The sequence below is a fragment of the Dipodomys ordii genome, unplaced genomic scaffold, assembly GCF_000151885.1.
Source record: "Dipodomys ordii isolate 6190 unplaced genomic scaffold, Dord_2.0 Scaffold14, whole genome shotgun sequence".
NCBI lineage: Eukaryota > Metazoa > Chordata > Mammalia > Rodentia > Heteromyidae > Dipodomys > Dipodomys ordii.
The window spans coordinates 163,521-181,112 of NW_012267230.1; the positions used below are offsets into that span (position 1 = coordinate 163,521).

At 39.3% G+C, this 17,592-nt stretch overlaps 1 protein-coding gene across 1 annotated transcript in view; it reads left to right on the forward strand.

Moving 5' to 3' along the window:
- The window catches only part of Acsm3 (acyl-CoA synthetase medium-chain family member 3), a 59,843-nt gene extending 42,254 nt beyond the window's left edge, over positions 1 to 17,589 (forward strand). Inside the window, exons 8-13 of the mRNA XM_013011153.1 lie at positions 3,923 to 4,046; positions 5,143 to 5,223; positions 7,075 to 7,238; positions 7,334 to 7,433; positions 16,281 to 16,400; positions 16,720 to 17,589. Coding sequence (XP_012866607.1) covers positions 3,923 to 4,046; positions 5,143 to 5,223; positions 7,075 to 7,238; positions 7,334 to 7,433; positions 16,281 to 16,400; positions 16,720 to 16,806 — 676 coding nt within the window. The 3' untranslated portion in view covers positions 16,807 to 17,589. The remainder of the gene's footprint in view (positions 1 to 3,922; positions 4,047 to 5,142; positions 5,224 to 7,074; positions 7,239 to 7,333; positions 7,434 to 16,280; positions 16,401 to 16,719) is intronic.
- The last annotated feature ends 3 nt before the right edge of the window (positions 17,590 to 17,592 follow it).

Here is a 17,592-nt window from a genome sequence, read left to right on the forward strand (position 1 = left end):
GGAAGTGGCGCTGTGGCTCAAGTGGTAGAGCGCTAGCCTTGAGCTGAAGAGCTGAAGGACAGTGCCCAGGCCCAGAGTTCAGGCCCCATGACCAGACCTCCCCCCCCAAAAAAAAAACCAAAAAAACAAAAAAAAAAAAAGAAAAGGAAGAGTAAGCTGGAAAACAAAAGGCCTTTCTGCCTAAAAGCAGGGGAACTTCAGACGTGTGTGTGTGTGTGTGTGTGTGTGTGTGTGTGTGTGTGTGTGTGTGTATGGTATATGGTTTGATAGTCCTTTCCTCTTCATCCTGCTCCTTCTTGTTGACATTCTACAAATGATAAGTTCTGTAACTAGGGAGGCTTCCACAAAGGAAAGAAAAGGGAGGCTGAGCTATGTCTGTAGCTCTGAGCCCAGTAGTTGTAGTAAGAAAATATAATCTCTTTGTATATTATGTGATCTTTTATTTAAAGAATCTAAAGATTTTACCCCCAAATTCATATCTGATAAACATGTTTGGCAATGTAGCAGGATAGAGAATCAACATATCAAAAAATCAGAAGCTTTTCTGGATACTAATAGTGAACAGGCTGAGAAAGAAATCAGGAAATCCACACTTCAGACTGCTCAAGACAGTAGCAAAGGGTGTAAGACACACCTCAGATTGTTCAAAAAAGTAGCAGAAGGTGTGAATATGTTTTGAGATTGCTATATGTTATCTCAAAGTCTTTAATGGTCGGACACTGGACACAAGTGGCTCACGCCTGTAATCCTAGCTACTCAGGAGGCAGAGATCTGAGGATCATGGTTCAAAGCCAGCCCAAACTCTGTGAGACTTTTATCTCCAATAAACACTCAGAAAACCAAAAGTGGTGCTGTGGCTCAAGTGGTAGAGCACTTGCCTTGAGCTGAAGAGCTGAGGGACAGCACCCAGGCCCAGAGTTCAAGCCCCACGACCCACTCCCCTCCGCCCCCAAAAGGCTTTTAATGGTTACTTTATTTATTTATTTATTTATTGGGTCCAGTTGTGGGGTCTGAACTCTGGGTCTGGGCGCTGTCCCTCAGCTCTTCAGCTCAAGGCTAGCACTCTACCACTTGAGCCACAGCGCCACTTCCGGCTTTTTTCTTTTTCCTTATGTGGTGCTGAAAAATCGAACCCAGGGCCTCGAGCATGCAAGGCAAGCCCTCTACCACTGAGCCACCTTCCCAGCCCCTTAATGGTTACTTTATAAGATGTAAAACTGTATATTTGTTGCATCCTACCCTCTTCAAACTAGCCAAGTGTGAGCAGATTGTGATTCTGAGCTTGGCCAATTTGAGCAGAGGGGCAGGGCTTGCAGCATTAGGGATTAACAGGGATCCGTCTTTATGCTTTGCGTGCTTGCTTGCAAGATTTTTGGCTAATGGTACACTCTTTGGCAAAAGTAAATTTTGCCTTGCCAGAAAAATAAATCAGGAAATGAACTACATTCACAACAGCCTCACAACAGTCTAGGCATTTACTTAGGAGTAAACTTAACAGAGATAAAAGCCATAAAACTTTGAAGAAGAAAATTGAAGACACCAGAAAAGGAAAAGACTTCTTTGCTCATGGACTGAAAGAATTATTAAGAAAATGGTTATGATACCCAAAGTAATCTACCGATTTAATCCAATTCCCATCAAGATCACAATTCTTCATAGAAATAGAAAATTTAGTCCTAAAATTCCTATTGAAGCACAAATGACCCTAAATAGCCAAAAAAAAAAAAACCTTGAGAAAACAAAACAAAACAAAAACATCAGTCTTGGAGGTATCCCCATGCATGAGCAACAGAGTAGAAAGGAACATCTGAATAGAATACAACAGAAAAGAATAGAATACCCAGAAATAAATACAAACAGCAACAACAATCTTATATTATATTTTGACAAAGAAGCCCAAAATATATATTGAAGAGAAGATAACCTAAGGGAAACTGGAATCCTATCTCTTATCCTATACTAATATAAATTCAATGTGGATAAAGGATATTAATGTAACAATCTTTGAAACTACTACAGGAAATAATAGGGAAAACATTGGAACATACTGGCATAGGCAGCAACTTTGCTTTTTGTCAGTTGTGGGGCTTGAACTCTGGATCTGGGTGCTGTTCCTCAGCTCTTCAGCTCAAGGCTAGTGCTCTACCACTTGAGCCACCGAGCCACTTCCGGCTTTCTGGTGGTTAATTGGAGATAAGAGTTTCATGGACTTTCCTGCTGGGGCTGGCTTTGAACCACAATCCTTAGATCTCAGCCTCCTGAGTAGCTAGGATTACAGGTGTGATCCATCAATGTCCTATAAGGCAGCAACTTTCTGAATAGAACTCGAGTATCTCTAAGAGCAAGGACTGACAAATAAGACTGCATCAAAAAGTTTCTGTGCTGCAAAGGGAATAGTCACTAAACTGAAGAGACAGCAAACAGATTGGAAGAAAATTTTGCCAGCTGTATATTTGACAGAGAGCAAAATATTTACACAGAGGTACAACTAAAAGAAGAAAAAATGAAAATCCCAAAGAATCAATTAATAAATATGCAAATGTACTGAACAGATAATTCATGAAATAAATACAAATGTCCAATAAATACATAAAGAAATGATTAATAGCCCTGGCTGTTAAAAAATGCATATCAAAATCAAAATGGCACTGAGATGAAATTCTCCAGTCAGAATGATCATCATCAAGGACACAAGTAACAACACATGCTGGTTAGGATCCAAGGAAAGGAACCCTAATACACTGTTATATATTATGTGATAATATATAATATATAATTATATACTAAATATATAATTATACTATATCACATATAATATACACAATATAATATATAATTATATAATTTATTATGTAATTTATATATGTTTGTAATTATAGGCTTCAAACCATGATCCCCAGATCTCAGACTCCTGAGTAGCTAGGATTACAGGAGTGAGCCACCTATTATCAGAAAGCATATACTTTTTTTCTTTTTTTTGGTTGGTCATGGGGCTTGAACTCTGGACCTGGGCACTGTCCCTCAGCTCTTCAACTCAAGGCTAGTGCTCTACCACTTGAGCCACAGCACCACTTCTGGTTTTCTGGTAGTTAATTGGAGATGAGAGTCTCATGGACTTTCCTGCCCAGGCTGGCTTTGAATGGCAATCTTCAGATCTCAGCCTCCTGTGTAGCTAGGATTACAGGTATGAGCCACCAGTGCCCAGCAGCATATACTTTCAAAAATGAATGATCAGAAAGTAAAACAGGTCCTGTCTGAGACCTGTATGGATACGAATGAGAAGGAGAAAACGCCAACAGAGGGTAAAGAAAGGAGAATGTGGTTAAAACGCTAAAACACCTCATGTACACATGTGAAAATGAAACAATGAATTAAGATTGGTTTGAGGAGGTGAGAGTATGATGGAGAGAGATGCAAGGAGTTAGACTGATCAAGTATATTGTACCCATAAATTGACTGTCAAAATGAACCCCCTGTACAAATAACAGGTGCTAGTAAAAACTGGAGAGATAAGAAACTTCTTAATCTTTTGGATGATGGATGTTTTCCGAACTGTGACAATAAAGAAGTTGCTCCTATCTAGAATCTTATCCCAGCAAATAGAAAAAAAGAATACATGCTTTAAAAATTATTGATTCCATATGTATGCATTGATTGTTCATCTGAAAAGAAAGAACAATTCACTGCACCCACAACTTCAGGCTTATAAATAAATGTAAGGGAAATTTTAACTGTTAATTTAAAATGTTATTATCGTATACCTTCCCTAAGGATGACATGGCTTTACAACCCAAAACAAAAAGCAAAACTGGTATAATTTTATACTAGAATTATGTTTATTTGGTATGAACAACACTTCTAATTTCTAATTCTTCCCATTTTTTTCTCTTAATCTTAAATGTGCTATCTCTTGTCTGAGAAGCTACAAATTCAAAAGCTTAAAGCATTGTGTGAGTGCAGGGGAGCCAATCAATCCTGAAGTGACTGAACAATGGAAAAACCTGACTGGCCTGGACATCTATAACGGATATGGACAAACAGAAACGGTACTTGACCTTCCTGAAAAGATAAGACTGGACAGTTGGGTTAGATAAGTAAAAATCAAAATGTCTATTATGTCTTAGAATGTTTGAAGGATAAGGGAGTAAGTGATGTGGTTAGGAATCAGATTTTCTTTTTTTAAAGTAAAACCTGTGAGAAACTAGTAGCTAAGATTACAGATGTGAGCCATTGGTACCCAGCATCACAATATTTTCTTTTTGAGGGGTTGGATTTTGGAGTCTTTATTGGAGTGCTAGTGATCTGTAGGTGGCTAATTACAAAGACCTGCAGCCTCAAACAAAGCTTAAGCCAAGCTTTTAAAAACAGCAGGCACATGTTGGGTGGAGACCAAGCCTCAGCAAGGCATACACATAAACACAACCCAAAGAGCAGAGCTCCCTTGGGGATAAAGTAGAGCTGTGGCTCAGAAGTGATAGAGCACTAGCCTTGAGCAAAAAGAGCTCAGGGACAGCACCCCTGAGTTCAAGTCCCACGATCCACAATATGAAATTCCATTGAATTTGTGTCGAGAGCAATAATCGGGGCTGTCACAAAGTGGAAAACTGGCTGAGCATCTTGTTTCCTTAAACACTCAATTCTTAAGGAGTTGGTAAGCAACTTTAAAGGGGATTTTCCAAGAGCTCTTAGGAATTCTATAGGCAATGAATGAAGTAAGAACAAAGTTGTTATTTTGTACCAGAGGGAGGGATAAGACAGTGAAAATAAGGAAAAGGTTGAAATTTTTTTATGGTGTATCTTTCTATAATGTTTCAATCTATAAACCCTGAGAATTATTACCTGGGCAAAAATTCCAAAAAATTAAAAGCAAAATATAATGAGCACAACAACTATCATATGAATACAAGTACAAATGTTAATATTCTCATTGTTTTCATAATAATGGATAGTTTAGCAATTATGAATTTATTCTCTCAAAAATTTTATTATATACACTTGTAAGTTATTGTCAATCTCTATACTCCATGAAAAAAGAGAGACTTAATTTTGGTTTTGGTTCATAGTAAGTTCTTAAAGCAAATATTTGTACAATGAATATATAATATACGATAACGTTATCTTATTTTTCTTCTTCATAACTAGGTGCTAATCTGTGGAAATTTTAAGGGAATGAAAATTAAGCCCGGCTCAATGGGAAAGGCTTCTCCTGCTTTTGATGTTAAGGTTGGTACACACACTTTCTAGTGTTATTCCCTATATTATAAGTGATGCTAATTTTTCTTATGTCTGTATTGTCTTAAAAGTTATTACCAAAATGTGATTAGCATTCAGTGGTGAAATTTCAGCAACATTCTAGTCTTCTTTTACATTTTGGTAATGTGCACTCAATAATACTTTATGCAGTAAGAAAAGTAAATAATTTCTTTTACGAATTGAAGTATACTTCAATTTTTAAAGATTACATTCTTTTTTTTTTTTTTTGTCGGTCATGGGGCTTGAACTGTGGGCCTGGGCGCTGTCCCTCAGCTCTATCAGCTCAAGGCGAGCACTCTACCACTTGAGCTACAGCACCACTTCTGTTTTTCTGGTGGTTTAATGGAGATAGGAGTCTCACGGTCTCTCCTGCCCGGGCTGGCTTTGAACCGCGATCCTCAGATCTCAGCCTCCTGAGTAGCTAGGATTACAGGCGTGAGCCACTTGTGTCCAGTGTCCGACCATTAAAGACTTTGAGATAACATATAGCAATCTCAAAACATATTCACACCTTCTGCTACTTTTTTGAACAATCTGAGGTGTGTCTTACACCCTTTGCTACTGTCTTGAGCAGTCTGAAGTGTGGATTTCCTGATTTCTTTCTCAGCCTGTTCACTATTAGTATCCAGAAAAGCTTCTGATTTTTTGATATGTTGATTCTCTATCCTGCTACATTGCCAAACATGTTTATCAGATATGAATTTGGGGGTAAAATCTTTAGATTCTTTAAATAAAAGATCACATAATATACAAAGAGATTATATTTTCTTACTACAACTACTGGGCTCAGAGCTACAGACATAGCTCAGCCTCCCTTTTCTTTCCTTTGTGGAAGCCTCCCTAGTTACAGAACTTATCATTTGTAGAATGTCAACAAGAAGGAGCAGGATGAAGAGGAAAGGACTATCAAACCATATACCATACACACACACACACACACACACACACACACACACACACACACACACACGTCTGAAGTTCCCCTGCTTTTAGGCAGAAAGGCCTTTTGTTTTCCAGCTTACTCTTCCTTTTCTTTTTTTTTTTTTGTTTTTTTGGTTTTTTTTTTGGGGGGGGAGGTCTGGTCATGGGGCCTGAACTCTGGGCCTGGGCACTGTCCTTCAGCTCTTCAGCTCAAGGCTAGCGCTCTACCACTTGAGCCACAGTGCCACTTCCAGCTTTTTTTTTCTTTTTGCTTATGTGGTGCTGAGGAATCGAACCCAGGGCCTCATGCATGCAAGTCAAGCGCTCTACCACTGAGCCACCTTCCCAGCCCCTGTTGCTTTCTTTTAACTGTGAATATTCACTTCTTTCTTTTCCTAATACTATGAGGTATTATTCAGCAATTCAATATTATTTAATTAGCCAACTGCTGGAGTTCTGCGTTCCTGCACCATTTATCTTGTGATCTAGCTAAGAAAATTCTCAACTAGTGTGCCTAGTCTTTTTTTTTTTTTTTTGGTCAGTTGTGGGGCTTGAACTCTGGGTCTGAGCACTGTCCCTTCGTTCTTCAGCTCAAAGCTAGCACTCTACCACTTAAGCGCCACTTCCAGTTTTCTGGTAGTTAACTGGAGATAAGAGTCTCATGGATTTTCCTTCCCTGAGCTGGCTTTGAACCGAGATCCTCAGCCTCCTTAGTGGCTAGGATTACAGGCATGAGCCAACAGCATCTGGCCACACTTTACTTTTTTACCTTTCTTATATTGTACTAGCTCCCTGTTGGAATTTTATCCTTATTTCACACTCTGGCTCCTCTTCATTCTAAGGCTTCTTAAAAAAGTCCAACTCTTTTTCTTTGAATAGTTAAAGTTTTAACATATTAAAACAGTCATATCCATGATAATGCTACCTGTTTTACAGGATAATCCTTCAAAGACAGCTTCAACTATACGAGGCAATTTCTATATAACTGGAGACAGAGGGTATATGGATGAAGATGGATATTTCTGGTTTGTTGCAAGATCAGATGATATCATATTATCCTCAGGGTAATTTTCTTTACTGCCTCTGTGAACTAATCAGTGGCATTACAGAATGAACCTAACTCAGCCTTATAAATTCCTGTTGACATGTGCTTTCGCAGTTACCGAATTGGACCATATGAAGTAGAAAGTGTCTTGATGGAGCATCCTTCCGTTGCAGAGTCAGCTGTTGTCAGTAGCCCAGACCCTGTCAGAGGAGAGGTAAAATAACTGATTCATCTTAACCTTCTGTTTTATTGGCAAGTTAATATATACTTTCAGTTAGGAATTTACAAGCGGGGCACTGTGACTCACACCTATAATCCTACCTACTCAAGAGGCAGGGATCTGAGAATCATAGTTCAGAGCCAGCTTGGGCAGACAAATATGAGAGACTCCAATCTCCAATTAACCAGAAAAAAGCTAGAAAGTAGTATTACTCAAGTGGTAAAGTGTCAGTCATGAGCAAACAAGCTGAGCAAGAACATACTGAGACTGGAGTTCAAGCTCTGGTATTAGCACAAAAATAAATAAAAATACACAAAAGAGGACTTTATTGAAACAGAATTACACAAATGTTTCATTCATTAAATATGCAAGTCAGATAAAAATCACTTACTAAATGACGTCAGATAGAAATATGTTCACCAGAAAGAAGGGCTATAGGATAAGGTAGAAAAAAAGCATGCTAGAAAAAAATTTAAATCCTTTCTAAGAAGGGCTGGGGCAAAAAATGGAATGGATGCCAATTATCCAGGTTCACTCTAGATGGCAGCTGGATGGAGCAGTTAATCCAAGTCTGGAAGCCGGTGATGGCCTTGGTATTGCTGAGGAGGAAGGGCTGACATCAGGTGTCAGGGATGGGAGCAATATCAGTGACAAGAATGGAGACAACCATGAGAAAGCAAATGAATACAACGCTTCGGAAAATGAGCAAAGAACAAGATGGGATCTAAGACTCACTCTTCTTAGAGCTGATCACATGGTAGTTATGCTTAAAGTTGCCATTGCCATTCTTCAGATACCGTTTACCAGGTCAAACTCCTTTCCTGGGTTTTACCAATGTATCTCCAACATAACTCCAAGGTTTGTCTGGAATCACACTGTCTTCCCACAGTATTTTGTCAATACATCTTCCTTCTAATATTGAACAAAGTTTTATAGATGACACGGTTGTTAGCACATGTCCAGATTTTTTTGTATCGTATAATCAGGTTCCTTATCCCAAATCCTAGGTGGAGGGCTTGAAAAAGTAGCAGATACAAGAAAGATTTATAAAGTATTCAATCTTAGGGATTGGATAGGTTTAATAAATTAATTAATTAATTTTATTTTTTGGTGCAGGTACTGGGACTTAAACTCAGAAGCCTGGGGGCTTAGCTTTTTAGCTCAAAGCTAGTGTTCTACCATTTGAACAACAGCTCCACTTCCAGCTCCTGGTTAATTGGAGATAGAGTCTCATGGACTTTCCTCTCCAGGCTGGCTTGGAACTGTGATCTTTATCTTCAGTCTCCTCAATAGCCAAGATTATAGGTATGAGCCACTAGCACAGGCCCAAAATTGTTTTGTACATTGAATAATGACTGGTATTTGCTAGTTTGGAAAGTTATTAGTATAAAAACTCCTATTCACTGTAAAAGGCAAGATTCCAGGTAAATGAGAGCAAGAAACAGATCACTAATTAAATTTTAAGTTTTTATTTTTTTGAGTCCATCATGGGGCTTGAACTCTGGGCCTGAGCATTGTCCCTGAGCTCTTCAGCTCAAGGCTAGTGCTCTACCATTTGAGCCACAATGTCACATCCAGTTTGAGCCACAATGTCACGTCCAGCCTCCTGAGTAGCTAGGATTACAGGCATGAGCCATAGGTGCCCAGCTTAATATTTAGTTTTTTTTCTATTATATTATCCAAATGGTGCTTAAAATATAATTAATACACTTTAATAATACCTTAACATAATACCTCTATAAATTTTCAGCCAATTTTTATTTTAATTTTTTAAGAATTTCATGTTTATTTTGCTTTGAAAAAATTATTTTCAATAAATGACTTACTTTATCTACTTACATATGTTTTCAATTTTAAAAAAAAATGTGTAGTTTCTATACATGACTTTTTTGTTGTTGTTGCTGATCCAGGGCCTAGGAGATTGTCTCTGAGGTTTTTTGATCAAGGCTAGTGAGTGCTGAACCACTTGAGCCACAACTCTACATCTGGCTTTTGTTGTTCTTGTTTTGGTGCTTAATTGGAGATAAAAGTCTTTTCTTTTCTGCCCTAGTTGGCTTCAAATCATGATCCTCAGACATCAGCCTCTTCAGTGGCTAAGATTACTGGAGAGAACTACTGGTATCCAGCTTCTGTACATGAGATTTTAAGGACAACATCTCACTATGTAGCTCAAGCTGGGCTAATCAGGATCCTCTTGCCATGGCCAACCAGGTGCTAGGATTAAATAAGTATAGCACCACACTGGCAATATAAGCCAGAAAGTTCTTTAAAACTTTCCAGTAGGAGGGCTGGGAAGGTGGCTCAGTGGTAGAGTGCTTGCCTCACATGCATGAGGCCCTGGGTTCGATTCCTCAGCACTACATAAGCAGAAAAAGTGGGAGTGGCACAGTGGCTCAAGTGGTAGAAAGCCAGCCTTGAGCTGAAGAGCTGAGGGACAGTGCTCAGGCCCAGAGTTCAAGCCCCACAACCAACAAAAAACCCCAAAAACTTTCCAGTAGGGATGAAGGTATAGATGCGTTTTTTTTTTCTTTCTTTTTTTTTTTTTTTTTTTAGGTCCAGTCGTGGGACTTGAACTCTGGGCCTGGGCGCTGTCCCTCAGCTCTTCAGGTCAAGGCTAGCGCTCTACCACCTGAGCCACAGCACCACTTCTGGCTTTTTTTTGTTTTTGCTTATGTGGTGCTGAGGAATCGAACCCAGGGCCTCAGGCATGCAAGGCAAGCACTCTACCACTGAGCCACCTTCCCAGCCCCTTTTTTGTTATTTCTTAAAATATTGTTATTTCTTAAAACAATACTTAGATTTTAAATGTTATTTTAATACTTAAAGGTGAAATACAAAGCTAAGAAATATATGTTGAGATTATTAGTTCCTTAAATTTACTGGACCACACACCTCTAAGAATTTGAAAAAAGCTCTAGTTAAAATATATGACTAGTTGGGCTGGGAAGGTGGCTCAGTGCAAAAGTACTTGCCTTGTATGCATGAGGCCCTCGGTTCAATTCCTCAGCACCACATAAGCAAAAAGAAAAAAAGCCGGAAGTGGTGCTGTGGCTCAAGTGGTAGAGCACTAGCCTTGAGTTGAAGAGTTGAGGGACAGCGCCCAGGCCCAGAGTTCAGGCCCCACGACTGGATCCCCCCCCAAAAAAAATATGACTAGCAATCACTTGTTATATGGCTAGGGTAAGTGAAGGGACTTATCTAATTTTAATTTAATTTAAATAATAACATGTTGCTTGTGTGTGGTTATATATTGAATGTCAGGGTCAGAGGCTCTTTTCAGAAAATCTGAGGTTTTTGTACAGAACTTCAGAAAAATTTCAAAGTCTCATGTATGAATTTTTAGTTAAAAAAAAAAAGGAGGGTGCTGGTGGTTTACATCTGTAATCCTAACTACTCAGGATGCTGAGATCTGGAGGATCACAGTTTAGAGCTAGCCTGGACAGAAAAGTCTGAAAGATTTCATCTCTCAAACAACCATCAGATGTAGCTCATGTGGTAGAGCAAGCCAAACAGCACAAGGTCTTCAGTTCCAACCCCAGTTCTGACAGGAAAACAAGGAAAAACTCAAAATCCCTAACTCCTTATCCTTTTTAGTGCTATATCTACAAACTACTATTTTAATGACTTATTATGTGCCAGGTATTACTCTAAGACATTTATTTAATCCTCATAACTTCTTTTAGAGAAAAGAAACTAAGACCTTGTTCAAAATTATGCAGTAAACTGTGATTTGAGTACAAGTTGTCCTTTAACCATAAGGCTCGGGTTTTTTTGTTTTGTTTTTTTGTTTTTGTCAGTTATGGAGCTTGAACTCTGTACCTGGGCGCTGTCCCTCAGCTCTTCAGCTCAAGGCCAGCACTCTACCACTTGAACCACAGCACCTACTTCCGGCTTCTTCTGTTTATGTGGTGCTGAGGAATTGAAGCCAGGGCTTCATGCATGCAAGGCAAGCACTTTAGCACTGAGCCACTTTCCCAGCCCCAGCTAGGTTGTTTTCCTTAGTAATTTTTTATAGCGTTTTAGAAAGATAAGGCAGACTTTATTTATAATATAGATGTCATCAACATGTGAAACTGATTACAAAATTTAAAAAATGGTTTTGAACAATTCCTTTATAGCAATGATCATTTTATTTTTAATTTAGTCTTGCCATCACTGAGGCTTGAACTAAAGGGGGGGGCAAACTTCTAATAAAAAGTTTGGCAGTAATAAAACTACCCACTGCTATTTGAACTCAGGACATTGTTCTTGCTAAGTTCTTGCTATGTTCCAGTGCTTGAGTTAAGCCCTTCCCCTACACTCTCCCCCACCCCCACCTTTTTTTTTTTGCTTGAACTCAAGAACCTGGACACTGTCCCTGAGTTTCTTTTGCTCAAGGCTAGCTTGCTTGAGCCACAGAGTCACTTCAGTTTTTTTCTGTTTATGTGGTACTGAAGAATCAAACCCAGGGCTTCACGCATGCTAGGTAAGCACTTTACCACTGAGCCACATTCCCTGTCCTGCCCCTAGCCCTTTTTGCTCCCAATTTTGAAGTTATTATTCAGTTAAGGTCTTGTGTTTTTGCCTGAGTATGGTCTCAGAATGAAATCTTCCTATCTATAGCCCCCTGAATAATTGGAATGTCAGGCATGAACCACAATGACTGGTTTATTGAGATGAAATCTAACTAACCTTTTTCTTAGGCTGATCTCAAATCACAATTTTCCTAATTTCCAACTCCCAACTAGCTGATATTACAGGTGTGAGTCACTGTACCCAACAAGGATAGATTTTTAATTGGGTTAAAAATGTTTAGAAACCCACAGAGTATTAAATAGATTTAAATGTTTATAAAATGTCAATAATGAATTGGATAATAAATTCATACATAAACACACGCGGTTGCACAACTGCTCATGGCATATGTTAATTAGGAATCTTCAAAGGGTTTTTAAAATAAAGACAAAAATGAGTACTTGCTCAAAATGTTATAAAACTGCTCACTGGTGATTTTTTTTTCCATCTCAACAGTTGTATGTGAAAATTTTAAAATCACCTCTTTCTCATCAAATGGTGAAAATTATTAAATAATTTGTAATCAAATTTTACTTCTGGATTAAGTTGCAAGAGAATTGGAGCTGCACACTTGATCTATGAATTTCCTAAGATTTTAGTTTTCTTTTTTTTTTTTTTTTGTCGGTTGTGGGCTGGGCTTGGGCACTGTCCCTCAGCTCTTCAGCTCAAGGCCAGCGCTCCACCACTTGAGCCACAGCACCACTTCTGGTTTTTTTTTCTAGTGGTTTATTGGGGATAGGAATCTCAGTCTCTCTTGCCCAGGCTGGCTTTGAACCACAATCCTCAGATCTCAGCCTCCTGAGTAGTTAGGATTACAGGCGTGAGCCACTGACGCCCAGCTAAGATTTTAGTTTTCTACATTTCATCATGAAAATGTTTCTGGGGACTCTACTTGCTCTATCTATGCCTGCAGGGTACATAACAAACCCTGGACCAGTAATCTGAACCTGGTGGTGCTAAATTCTAGTTTCCCACCTAGAGATTAAATTTCTCTTCCTGGGGAAACTATAGGAAAGAACATAATGGATAGAACTTGAGCACATTCTGGAAGAAGCATATACTTGAAGAATGGCCTACATTTCTGTCTAGGCAATAGGAAATGGAAACGTGGTGTTTTTGTTTTTTGCTACTATTGATAGTGGTATTGTTTTTGCTTTTTTTTTTGTCTTTCTTTAGGGACAAACTGGGGGTGCAGAAAGAGATGGAGGAAGGGTGGTGAACGAATTCAGTATATACTATGTGGAAAATAAACTATGCAACTTGTGGTCAGGGTCAGGAGAGGGAAACTGGGAGAAAGAAAAGGGGTGACCTTGTCCACAAAACAAATGTACTTATTACCTGACCTATGAAATGGTAACCCTTCTATATGATGCAACAACAACAACAACAAAAACAACAATAAAACTGTTAAAAACAAAACACTAAAATGTGAAAAAAAATCTAGGCACAATTTCTAGGAGATGCTTTGAGCAAAAAGATTTATGAGGGGGCTGGGAAGGTGGCTCAGTGGTAGAGCGCTTGCCTTGCATGCATGAGGCCCTGGGTTCGATTCCTCAGCACCACATAAGCAAAAAGAAAAAAGCCGGAAGTGGCACTGTGGCTCAAATGGTAGAGTGCTAACCTTGAGCTGAAGAGCTGAGGGACAGCGCCCAGGCCCAGAGTTCAGGCCCACGACTGGACCCAAAAAAAAAACAAAAACAAAAAGATTTATGAGGGCTGGGATTGTGGCTTAGTGGTATAATGTTTGCCTTGCATGCATGAAGCCCTGGATTCAATTCCTCAGTACCATGTAAACAGAAAAGGCTGGAAGTGGTGTTGTTGTGCAAGCGGTAGAGTGCTATCTTTGAGCAAAAGCAGCTCAGGGACAGTGCCCAGGCCCTGAGTTCAAGCCCCAGAACTGGCAAAATAAATAAATAATAAAAAGATTTATAAGCATAAAGTAATGAGGCCTTTCCCCTATCTTCTCATACTTAGGACAGTCAAGGCCACCACTATTTCTATTTTTTTAAATTTTGTCAGTTGTGGGGTTTGAACTCTGGGCCTGGACGCTGTCCCTCAGCTCTTCAGCTCAAGGTTAGCTCTCTACCACTGGAGCCACAGCATCACTTCTGGTTTTCGGGTGGTTTATTGGAGATAGGAGTCTCATGGACTTTCCTACCTAGGCTGGCTTTGAACTGTGATCCTCAGATTTCAGCCTCCTGAGTAGCTAGGATTACAGGCATGAACCACCAGCACCCAGTACCATTTCTATTCTTGCTCCTCAGGACCATGTAATTGAGCCAGAGGAATAGCAAAATAGCTAATGAAAAATTAACAGCCTCCTATAATGTATGCATGGGGCATGCATGGTGGTTCATGGCTGTAATCCTAGCTACTCAGAATATTGTGAGGTCTGATGTTCAAGGCCAGCCCAGAAAGTTCATGCTTGTAATTCCAGCTATGCTAGTGGCTACAGGAAGGATTTTGGATTCAGGCTGGCAACAGGCAAAAACATATGAGACTAGAGTCTATCTGAAAAATAACTAAAACAAAAATGGCTGGGGACATGGTTCATAGTAAAGCAACTGCCTAGCAACCATGACAGACCTAATTCAAATCCCAGTAGCACCTGTGGGGGGTAGAGGGAGAGAATTCATATTCTTAGTGAACTGATTACCTTCAACAAAAAAATGACAAATCAAGTGTGACTACTGTTTATGAAGACAATGCTATGAATACAGTCCTAGACAAAACAGGTCAGAAAGCCGATTTCAGAGCTGGGCACTGGTAGCTCAGGCATATAATCCTAGCTACTCACTCAGAAGGCTGAGATCTGAGGAGAATCAGTTCAAAGCCAACCTGGGTAGAAAAAGCCAAGATTCTTTTCTCCAATAAACCAGCAAAAAAGTCAAAAGTGGATGCATGCCAGCCATAAGTGTAAAAAGCAAAGCAAGAACTCAAGGTCCTCTCCTATGCAGAAGCTAAATCTAAAACATACCTGGACACAAATTATATAGGACTCTAGGCACTCACACAGGGAGATCAGAGGATAGTTTTAGGAGAAGCACACAAAGATGCAATGCCTATGTGCAACTAATTACATAAAATATTTATCACTGGGTGTTGGTGGTTCATGCCTGTAATCCTAGCTACTCAGGAGGCTAAGATCTGAGGATCACAGTTCAAAGCCAGAGCCTGGACAGGAAAGCCCATGAGACTCTGATCTAATTAATCACAGAAAAAGTTGAAGTGGTACTATGGCTCAATTGTTAGCCTTGAGCAAAAAGTAGCTCAGGACAGTGCCCAAGCCCCTAGCCCCAGGACTGGAAAATAAAATAAAAATGAACTCCACGAAATGGAAACAAGTTTTTTTCTGTACTGCTGTTCCTTCCTTTTTGTATTGTTTATCTGTCTTTGGGAAGGTAAGGCAGGGCACAGAAATGGAGGGACAAAAGGTGAACAAATGCAGCTGTAGTAATCACTAGACATTATGTTGAAAATGAATTATACAACTTTTGAGTGGGGATGAGAGGGAAAAACTGGGAGAAAGCGAGGGAAGGGGTGACATTTTGCAAAAAGAACTGTACTCTTTACCTGACTTATGTAACTGTAACCCCCCTGCACACCACCTTTATAACAAAAAAAGGCTGGTAATATGGCTTAATGGTAGAGTGCTTGCCTAGCATACATGAAGCCCTAGGTTCAATTCCTCAGTACCACATAAACAGAAAAAGCTGGAAGTTGCACTGTGGCTCAAGTGCTACAGTGCTAACATGTAGCAAAAGAAATCAGGGACAGAGCCCAGGCCCTGAGTTCAAGCCCTAGGACTAATATGTGTTTGTGCAAACACGCAACACTCTCTCCCTCTACATACCAGATTTCATCTGGGTACTGGTGACGCAGGCATGTATAATCCTAGCTACTCAAGAGGTTGAGATCCAGAGGGCTACAGTTCAAGGCCAGCCTGGGTAGAATAGTCAGAGACTCATCTCCAAAACAATCAACAAAAAGCTGGGATAGAGGGGTGGCTCAAGTGGTGGTAGAGTGCCAGCTATGAACAAGCAAGTCAAATGAGTGTAAGGCTTAGTACAAACCCCAGTACCAGCAAAGACAAAATTAAAAACAGATTTCAAAATGATGCATGGATCTAAGTACTTTAATAAACAAAGCAAGGGGTCCATATCAATTTTCTGACTAAAGTGCACAGGACTGGGATTCAGCCTTGGTTCAGGTAGAAAAATCAGGCAAGGTATACTAAAACATAAAAAAACCACAACTCATGTCTGATATTTCAAATATTTATTTTAGGTAGTAAAGGCTTTTATTGTTCTGAATCCTGATTACAAGTCACAAGACCAAGAACAGTTAAAAGTAGAGATCCAGGAGCATGTAAAAAAGACCACAGCACCTTACAAATATCCCAGAAAGGTAGGTATCCTAATGAGGATTAACATTTATTTATTGTTTTGGAAAATTTTCAGCTACTTATTTTAATTAAATATACTACACAAAATGTCTTAAATAGAGAATGATAGATGGATATATCAGAATTTTTTAGGTTAAAGTGAAGCTCCTCAATTAATTTGCTTGGTCATTTGGCTCACTGGAATTACAATAATTACTAAACATAAAGAAAAATCTCAACAATACCTCTCACCAATGGGTGCCCTATATTACTTAGTATATTATCAGCCTTATCAAAGTTGTAAATTTCTAGACTAATTTTCATCCTCTTGAATAACAACAGATAGAATTTATTGAAGAGCTGCCAAAGACTATCAGTGGGAAGATAAAAAGAAGTGAACTGAGGAACAAAGAATGGAATACAACGTGAATTCATCATAATCAAAGATTCTATAACATCTGTAGAAACCACAAGATTATAAAGAGGTCACAGAAATGTTGTCTGTATACTTCTAAACTGTGTATTCTAAAATTATTTTGACACCAGAGGCTGCATTTGTAAATCAGCACCCACTAAATCCTTTTGCATTAGTGTCAATGTTCCTGTAGTTTGGTGACAAAAAAAAATCACAGAGGAAGGGTGTGTGTGTGTGTGTGTGTATGTGTGTGTGTGGTGTATTAGGGCTTAAATTAAAAGCTTTATGCTTACTGGACAGGCACTCTCTCACTTGAGCCATACTCTATCCCTTTTTGCTCTGACAATTTAAGGCAGGGTCTCCATTTTTGCCTGGACTGATCTGGACCACAATATTCCTATTTGTCCTTCCCACTCTCATTGGGATGGCTGGCACATCCACTATATCGAGCTTTTCTGTTGGGATGGGGTGTAAACAGTTGTGTTTGGGCTGACTTGGAACCATCCTCCTGATTGCAGAACCTCATCAGGCACGCCCCCCCGCCCCTCCACACACACATATACACCTGTGCCAAGCTATTGGTTAAGATTGAGATCTTGAACTTTTTGTCCAGGCTGGCCTCAATCTACAAGCTTCCCTATCTCCACCTTCCAATGAGCCATCAGCAGCCAGCCTAGAATTGTAATATCTAGAACACAGAAACCGTTTCCAAATCAAATCTCTGATCCATTTGTTTTTTTAGACCTTAATTGTTCAAGTATATTGATAAACAGATGAATCTTTAAGCCTTGAAATAAAAC